General features: G+C 38.6%; 1 protein-coding gene across 2 annotated transcripts; it reads right to left on the reverse strand.

Annotated features, from left to right (window-relative positions):
- Positions 1-225: 225 nt before the first annotated feature.
- Positions 226-6,832, reverse strand: LOC144630129 (nuclear receptor subfamily 2 group E member 1-like). 2 transcript variants are annotated; one of them, XM_078488418.1, is made up of 4 exons: positions 5,785-6,832; positions 5,064-5,288; positions 1,663-2,382; positions 226-860 (listed from the first exon to the last, which is right to left on the reverse strand). In XM_078488418.1, the coding sequence occupies exons 1-4, from the start codon at positions 5,825-5,827 to the stop codon at positions 619-621; spliced, it is 1,230 nt and encodes a 409-aa protein (XP_078344544.1). In that variant the 5' UTR covers positions 5,828-6,832; the 3' UTR covers positions 226-618. The 2 variants fall into 2 exon arrangements, with proteins under 2 accessions (XP_078344544.1, XP_078344543.1); XM_078488417.1 differs by having other exon boundaries at positions 5,064-5,291.
- Positions 6,833-9,752: the final 2,920 nt, after the last annotated feature.

A 9,752-nucleotide genomic window follows, 5' to 3' on the forward strand; every position in this document is an offset into this window, starting at 1 on the left:
CTCGAAAGACAAATGGAAAAAGAACAAAACTTTACACTTGCTTAAACAATTTTCTTTTACCTTGTGAAAACGAAAACTAAGCTTCTAAATATTTAACTACAAGTCATATGTCATTATTAAATAAACATTTCTAAAATTTTGAAAAAGATATCCGGAATATTGCCATAAACTGGAAAAATGGAAGATCTGAATGTCTTAATTACGCCGTTTTTCTTTGCAAAAAAGGGTCTCATTGTTTGTTGTGTATTCATAGTAGACAATCTACTGTCTATTTTGTGACGAAATTTTTTCCCTTTTTCAGCCGTCGCAAAAACAAGCTCTATTTGTGTCAGAGCCACAGCATAGAGAATTGATTAAATGATCTGAGAGTGTTTTTGTATTCTTGACAAAAATGTTCTGCAAGAATCACAAGTCGGGCGCTACAAAGATTGTCGTTGTTTCCCGACTACACAATTTGGATTTTCCCGCCTTTGTCTGCCACGACGCGCGAGCGAGCTTGCAGCCCGTTGTTTTCCCGCCGTTTCTATTTTCGCGCCATTTTAGTGGATGGCGCGTCACGCTTTGTCGATTTTAAACGCGCCGAGAAACAGATCCACAGAACCATCTTTGGAAGACGAATTAGGCAGACTTAAACATGTCAGATAATAGTCTTTCCATTGGAATGTTATCAAGGGTGCCGCGGAAAAACATCTGTTCGATGCATTTCGAAGACAGCGCATTTAATGAAGGCAACATGAGCAATAATCGTCCAAAACGAACTTGTTGGTTGGGGTAGGTCTGGCGGTCGTATTCTCCCAGCATGCTTTGTGCTTGATCCTGAAGTTGTTCCACGTGTTGCGGGGCGCGAAGTCCTCTCGTATCTGTAATTACAACAAAACAAAGTTGCAATTAATGTATATTTTATTTATGTATTTAAATAAATAAATGAAAATTACGTTTTTTTATTTAGCTTGTTGTTGGTTCTCATCCTTACTCTGCGGTTTTTCCTCCGGGTTCTCCGGTTTTCCCCCTCCACACTAACTCCCCAAATTCCAATCGGCCATGGTTGCACGTACACGTCTTAACGAGTTCCTGAGCTCTTCTGTGTAACGTGGGTAAATAAATTACATTTAGGGGAGTAAAGCTAAAAGGATATTTAAATAAAAAAATCCGCCTTCTAACTTAAGGGTGACTAAATCTCCCTAATGGTCAATAGTTTTTATAATGTGGTTAAAACGAATTTTTCCTTACATAATGGGAAGTTACCTTATTGTAGGAAATTAACGCTTGTTTTAATTAAGGTATTTGAAATTAACGCGACTTAAATCAACGCGAATTGTTAAAATTCGCGTTAATTTCATGAAGCGTTAATTTCCTATAATAAGGTATATTCCCCAACCCTGGGCTCTTCTTCGCCTTTTAAGTTGGACTTCTAGGGTAAGGAGTAGGAAGGGACCCTTCTCCTGTTTTATATTTAAACAATTCTAAAGCAGAATTGAATGGAATGAATGAATGAATGTACTGAATGGGGTTTGGAAGAACTGGATTATGTTGTGGGATATCCTTGTTCCAATAAATTGTGACAAGTAGCTACAGTAGAAGAAATGTATGGCTAACCTTAAAGATAATAGCTGAGAATTGACATTTTTTAAAAACCTAGACTATCATAAATAAATAACATACCTGGCTTGAAGAGGACAATGGCTTTCAAGCATGCGTACTCCGTCTGATCAATATTTGCAGCTCTGAACCTCTCCACGATGTTTTTCAATGCCTTGATATCTCCCATCCCGCAGAGATTTTTGTCCGAGGTTTCCCGCTCTGGGTGTAATCCCGCAGCTGCGAGCAGTGTACTCATCTCCACGGGTAGATTCCATTGCGCAATACTGAGTATAAACAGCTCGCTCCAGCCCTCCTCGAGCAAGATCGCTTGATCGCGGAAAGGAAGATCAAAAAATGTCGGGATGTTACGAACCCATTTAACTGTCATAAATAAAATGCGCACGGCGGATTCGTGCAGCATTTCCGGCGTGCTGAGGTACATTATTGGGTAAGGCACCTGTTGGCCATGCTGAGGGGTGTGGGGTGGGGTCATCACAGTTGCTACGGAAACGGGAACCGAAGCATCCTTTGGACTCTCGGGGTCACCATATCCCACGAGGAAGGCGCTCTTGTGTTCCACCGCAAATTTGGGAGAGCTGTTTCCGTAGAAAATAGGTTCCGGTGTTACCGGCGAGTCGAGCAGTTTTTCTTTCTTGGGGGTAACGTTGATGTGGCTGGGTGGAAGATCAAGGTTTTCCTGATCGTAACTGCTATGTTTCCTCTTCAAAGGCTTGCATCGAATCTCTTCATTTGTGGCCTGTTTAAACTGGTTGGTGCGCGGTGCACGCTCGTGTTGCACGGCTGAAAAAAAATCATTATTCAGTCAGACACCACACTAGTTGAAAAATTAGCTTGTCAAAAAGGCGATCCTGTCTGATTTTAATTTTAATTTGACAAGATAATTCCGAAATACAAAGGGGTCTTTGGCAGCTTAAAGTATGTTTGGGTTTCTCTTTTTATTACGAGAAGTGGAGATTACGTAACTCTTTACTCGTGACACGAACGAACTGAATTGGCAATTGAATTTTTTTTAAGTACGTTTTGTAAAAAAAAAAAAACAATAAAAACATGGCACATTATGCCATGACCACAGCGATACTCCTGTGCCAGTGAGACACATTTTTTTTCTTGATTGAGTGAAATGTAAGTGTGATAAGTTAGTTTTAATGACAGTTAAGTCATGACATTGAGTTTGCTGACTCAACATTGGATAACTAACTCCACGACGCGGATTACGCCGTTGAAAAACAACTTTAACAGCAATGGCTTATTGGTTATTGACCTGACAACAACAATTGTGACGTCACAATAGCAGACCTGTCTTTGTACAAGAGCGCCAGGGGCAAAGTAATCTGGTAATTGTGATTAGCAACAATAATAGGTCTGGCTTCGTTTCAGCTGCCGTTCCTAGAGATTATACTTCAATGCACTCTGATTGGTTGATTTGCCGTAAGGTTGATACCTTGTCTTGAAGACCTCTTATACGTTGGATAACGAGAGTATTGAAATGTTTTTGTTTTCGCCTAATCCATTTCTAAATTCCACCAGACAACGTTGATCTTAAAAGAAAAAAATAGCTTCTAAAAGAGATGAAAAGAACGCTAAAGATCTGTCAAATTAATGTGCTGACATTCTTTTTAGAAAATTTATTTGCTCAATTTTGCTGAGATAAAAAGAAAAAGATACACTTAATTTTACGTGACTTGTGTTGGCTTTAATGGGCCATAAGGATGCATTAACAAAGAAGCGGATATGGTGACAAGCTGTAGCCAAACAATATGATACTAAGCGGGAGTTAAGTCGTGCATTCCCGCGCACGGCTATATTTGACTAACTATTTCGCATCAATTTAATTCAATTTTGTCCTTTAACAACGTGGCTAGGTTTCAATAAGCTTTTATTTGCTTTGTCGTTTGAAAGAAACGCTGCTAACTGTAATGTTTATTTTAGGGCTGGGCTGAAGTCCAAGTGGATAACATCCAACGCATTGGTCGTTTAAACGGGAACGGGAATCAATCTTTCAGCCGCACTACAGCTGGAGGTTTTTTGAGCAGTTAAAGACGAAAGGCCGAGTAAAAATCACTGGAGCATTTCATTATTCGTGCATTCGTACAAACTTTTAAGTTGTTTATTAAAAGCATGGGCAGTAACTTTTTGCGGTGAAATTTCCAGCAGACCTCTCTTTGAAGGCGAAAGGATTTGCGAACAAAAGTGGCTACTAGAGGAAAACAAAAGCGCTGGTATTCTTTTCGGCTTGCACTAACAAAACGCCTTAAAGATTACTTCTTTTAATTATCATTTTGTATAGGATTTGTTTTGTGTTTCGGTCTTTTAAACACGAGAATGAATTATTAATCCCTGGGGTTCTATGCAACGCCTATTTTGCATAAGACAGCTTTTTGCCGGGTTTCGAAAGAACTGGCTTTCTTTCGTTCTTAACTAATTGACCATATCGATGTCATTGTGCTAAAAATGATTGTAGACCAGGGTTGCTGTGAGGTAGAGACACGCATTTTTAACCTGCTTCGTTCTTCGGCTTGGCCCAAGTACACGCAATTAATAATAAATTACATTTCAGCTTTGGGCAAAATCTTTACTTTTTGTTCGGCAATTTGCAAGTCCGCAGAAAATTTTGTTGAAAAACGGAAGGAGGAGCCCGGCAAAAAAAATAACATGTAAACAGAAATTAATGGGTTATTAGAACACGACCATTAGTCGCCGCGAGGCACGTGATATATTTGGAAGATTAGCTTGAAACTAGATGTGAGGTCAGATATTGTTCTAGAAACTCGACAAAATAAACAAAATTGCGTCTTAACCGCTTTTAAATTACTTCTCGTGTTTACAAGCAACCCAGCTTCGCAGAGCAGAAATCGCACAAAAGATTATAACTTTAAAAATCGCTACATCTAAACGATTCCTGCTGATCATTCAGAATACATTAAAACGTACATTTTGATCTAGCGAGTTCTTTACTTCGGGACAAAATTTGCATGGAAGATTAAGACTAAAGCTGTAGGAAATCGCTTAAAAATTTCTCCATTGCCGGTAGTTTTATAGCCCGCGTGCGTTTGGTCCCGTAGCAAAGTCAAAGAACTATTTTGTTGTACAAGTAACATGCGATTTGTGTAAGAGACACATTTTTTGGGTGAGCCCAAATCTTCTATATTTATGAACAGGTGGTCCCAGCGGGTTGTTACAATCCTTAAACACAAAACACTAGAAATAAAACGACCAAGGGCTTTAAAATGTCTATGTCAAAACTATCAAAAATATATAAAAAACGTATTGGCCTGGAGATCGAAAACAAAGCGCGATTATATTATTGTTTTGTTGTCTTGCTCCTTGCGTAGTTAACTCAGCTCTTCTGCTTTATCCCAAATCAATATGTCTGGTTTACATTTATATCAAATACGACATGTTTACATACAGAAAAAAAAAGAAGAAAAATAAAAAATTATTTCAACAGATCACTGACTTACCATCTCTGTTCATTCGAACTTCGAAGCATTTCTTCAACCGGCATGCCTGACACTGGTTTCGCCTGGCGACATCTATAGGGCAGGAGTTACTTTCTTTGCACTGATAAGCCAGGTCTCGGCGAATGCTGCGCTTAAAAAAACCTCGGCAGCCATCACATGTAAGCACGCCGTAATGTTTTCCAGAGGCTCTATCGCCACAAACTTTGCAAAGGACTGTTTGCTTGGCTTCTGAAAAAGAATTCAAACGGATTTTTATACAGAGCGCAATGACTTTTCGACTTTGGTAGATTCTGTAGATTAGCTTTGTTTGTGGCACGCGCGCGCTCGAGCGAGCAAGCTCAATTTAAATGGATCCCCTTTTGATCTCATTTTGCGTTTATTAGCTTTCTTCGGGGACTCGTGTCCGGGCGGCGAGGCGTTTTTCCAGCGTTTTCTTTTCTAATATAAACAATTTATCTTAATGAAATTTGTTTGATTAAGATAAGGCGTAGCCTGCAGCTGGCGGAAAAATCTCAGGTTTACTATTATTATATCTAATAAATTTGAACTTTGTAATTGAGCTGGAGTGATTAGATTGCTTGTGTAAAAGTCGCGGAGCATTAAATATTTGCTAAGCGTTTAACCCCTTACATTTAACTTTTGGTCAAAATCTTTGCAGCTTTTTCAACCAAAAGAAATAAACATAGACTATCAAGGGTTATATTCCAGTATTTTATCATACCTGATTTCCCTCGCCTTGCTACAAGTACTTCTGTATCAGCCATAGCTCTGCAAATTTAAAAGCTTTTCCTTTGGAGATGAATGGATTCTCGAGGACGGCGCAGAAGGTTGCGATTGCTGTGCAACGCCTAAGGATTGCGTTCAAGGAGTTTCTGAGCTGACAGAATCTTGTACGGCAAATTGGTGGCGAAATATATGTACTTGCTGGTCTTGAACAGGTGCATAAAGAAGTCGTTTTCTGATTGGATAGTGGTCAGGGTGCCGGAAGCTGATTGGACAATAACTGATCTCCGACTCGCATGGATAAGCACTTAATTAAATTAGATTCTTTTAAATGGTTTTCCGCGCGACCCTTTGCCGCAAAAGCGAGCATTCTCTTAGCAACTGGTAAAGCATGTGTGTATTTCTACGGTGTTTAAACAAGAACAATAGCGTTCACGTCGCGTTGCGATCCACCGGAATTAGAGCTGTTTAAAGACTAAATACCGCGACTCTTTGAATGAGGAGGGATCCAATTTAAGACCCGTTGCTATGGCATTTCTCGTGCAATCGCCAAAAATGAATTACACTACAACTGCTAAATAACCAACAAGGGCGCGAGCACCGCTCACGTCCTTCGTATTTTCATGGTAATATCTAAAGTTATCTCACGGATGATCTACAGGTCTTCAGGTTTATATCGATCGCGCTCAGACACGTGGATTTTGCAGTTCTAAGTAACCGCAATTTTATGCCTCAGTTGGCCTTGTCAAACATTAAAAGCACCGTTGTCTTTTGTCCAGAAGTGAACTGATGCAAAAATATTTTTGTATAAGTGTCTGCGTGAGGATTGCCTCGTGGCCGGTGAAGTCAATAAAAGGTGGTTATTCGCTTAGATGAGAAGTTCTTTGAAGCTTTTCTAACCTTTTCACGCCCAGAGTCAATAAAGTCAAAGTCTGGATAAAATTGAATTTACGGTTTACCACCATTCACCCTACCCCTCATAAAATCCTAGTGTGTGACCATTCAAGGAAGAGCTTGAAGGCATTGAGCAGGACTTTCGTGCTTCTTTTTTTTAATATTTTGCAAACTTAATTCAGTCTGGTTTCTTGTTTGACCATGGGTACTGTTAAGGAAATTAAAGGCCTCACCGCAGCCAAAATTACCGACTAACAGCCTCAGGGGAAATGATTAAAATTCGCGTTTTTTGTGATGGAAATTTGTTAAGTACCTCAGGTTAAAAATCATCGGATTATTCCTTCGGAGTCGATCCATTGATCTTGCGCTCACGGTGTAAGAAAGTTAGGAAAAATGTATTGATGTAAAACATGGAGTAACCTTATGGAAATTGCGCTTTAATTACACTGAGATCAGAATTAAAGAGACGAAGTTTACTTAAGATGTCTGAAGACGGCTTCAAAGGAAACAAAACAATAAAATACCTGCAGTAACGAGGTTTTTACAAGCAAAATATGGACATCTGTGTTTCTTAGGGAAACGCCCACTTCATAATTGTAGCTTATAACATTAAGCTCAAACAATTAGAATCTAAAATGGCATCATTTTTTTTAAAACAATTGTGATCTCTGTCGAACTTTACATTCAACAATTAACGCCTAAAAGTTCTTTGATTGGATTTTCCAGAAGTTTGCGGTTTCAACTTATTGCATGATTTAAGGTTTACTCAGGCGATTTGACTGCGTGTTATAAGCAAATGTTTGCTCCATAAAGTGATGACATTCAGACACCGACTGATATCGCACCAGGGGAGATAAAGCTATGATTACAGTTATTTTGAAGCACTTATTTACCTCTCGGTCTTCAACTCAAAAAAGTTTAACTCTCCTTCATGACCGCCATTTATTTTTCAAAGTTGTTTCCGCGAATTTGATTTGATGGTGATGATGTTTGAAATTCTTGTCACTTAACTGCTTGACATTGTATTAACATTAAAATGAGAATTAAGCTTTTAATCTTTGTAGGGGAATCGAAGGGTTACACCAGAAAAAGCCAGCTTTATATTAAGGTCGTAGGGCTTAAATTACTTTTACAGAACTTTACATTAATATCTTTTGTCTTTATTGTTGTAACACCAATTCATTGCATGCCGAAACGTTTACCCAGGCGCTGTCTACCAAGCCATGAGGCGAACTATTTTAAGTGTCAAAATGTTTGCTTAACAATTGTCTCTTAGGAGCTAATAATGTAAATCAAAAAGCGACTAATTTCGCACCAGAAAAAAAAATCAAACTAACGGTTATCTCGTAGATGGTCTACGAGCCGCAATCTTAATTTTCTGTTTGTGGTAAGTTTTCTTTCCGAACATTTCAGGCGTCTAATTTTTGTAACGATTATCACGTTAAGTGAATTCTTTAGCATGATTAACTAAGTAGATGGTAAATTAATTTAAAAACCATCAGCCCCCTAGTAACACTAATAACTATTGTTTGCTAGTCCATTAGTTATTGCGAAACTGATCGTAGAAATCACTGTTTTCTAAAAGGAAACTTTGATTTGGTGAAAAGGGAAAGATCAATCTTCAATTAGTACGACATTTTGACTTCGTTTTATTTCATCAAGACCTTCATTCGAACAACCCCTTAAAATTTACCGCATTGAAAATAAAATAAAATAAACATGAATTAAATAAATAAAAAATCAGCTTGCAATAAAAGAACAACAATTAAAATCCTCTCTTTGATTTCATTTATTAGATATGTTTGAATTACAACAACGGGGCTTAGTTAGGAGGCGCCATTGAGAATAAACATGAGCCGTATCCTTTCTCACGTCCGAAGCAAACAGAAACACTTCTACAGAGACAACCATTCCATCAAAAAAGCTAAGGAAATGTCTATGTTTCATTTTGACAGTTCCTAGAGTGTGGAGTCAAGTGATTTGGCATTTCTGTTTTGCAAAGTGAAGCGATTAAGCTAACGAACTTCCCATTTGTCCACGAGGCCAACGACAGAACTTATTTCACGCACGTGCGGGTATTTTAGCTTATTTTGCATGCAACTTGTTTTACAGGTCACGTTTTGTTATTCAGCAAAAACATCAGAGCACCTTGCAAACATGAAGGCACAAAAGCAATCACGAGGGGATCACAACTCTGAAAGTTTGTCAGTAATAAACGTTGGAAAACATAGACTTTAATTTTTAGTCACGTAGTGGACAAAGAGTACTACCAGATTGTAACTCAATAAAGTTGTTTTCGATAAAAATTTTATACAAGTCTTTATTGAAGGAGGGGGGGGGGGGGGGAGAAAAGGTTCGCAGATTGACGAATTTGGCCTTAAAAAGTGCATAGATTGCGGATTTTGTTTTTGCGATTTATTGAGTTTATTCGTGGATTTCTAGATTACAGCGGTTTGCTGATTAGCTCTGTGAGAATTTTGGCCCGTTTTCCGGACGGTTCATGTCAGAAAGCTCTGATCGTGGATACAGGTGGAACGAAATTCGGTCATCGTCAGTATGTTCAGCGGAATTGTCGCAAAAAAAAACAAGCAATGAAACGAAACTTCTTAAAAAATTGGCATGGAAAACAACATCTACCGTCCGTTGAAGTAAAACTATACCACACAGAGTTTGTTAGTAACGCAGCTTTAGATTAGAATAAAAATAGTAGCCGGCGGATTGACGGATTTGGCAAAAATTGCACGGATCGGCGAATTTGCATATCCCTATTCACACCCCTCATGTTGGTTTTGCCAACTTTTCAGACAAACAAAGATATGCTAAGTATCGCTTAATTCGCCATCGGGGTAAACATGCTATTAAAAAGCAAGACTCAATAACTCATTATCAGTCATTACAAAGGACTGACAAAAATAGCAATACCTAACATATCAGCATATTAGAATGTCCAATATCTTCAAATATTGGACCGGCAAGAGTTTCAGCGGCTCTTTTTCAACCAAAGAAAATGTCTTAATACCAAGCTTTCTCGGAACCGGACCGTACTGGGAAGACTGGGAAAATATCTCCCAG

Source organism: Oculina patagonica, chromosome 11, assembly GCF_052425735.1.
Source record: "Oculina patagonica isolate OP01 chromosome 11, crgOcupat, whole genome shotgun sequence".
Classification (NCBI taxonomy): domain Eukaryota; kingdom Metazoa; phylum Cnidaria; class Anthozoa; order Scleractinia; family Oculinidae; genus Oculina; species Oculina patagonica.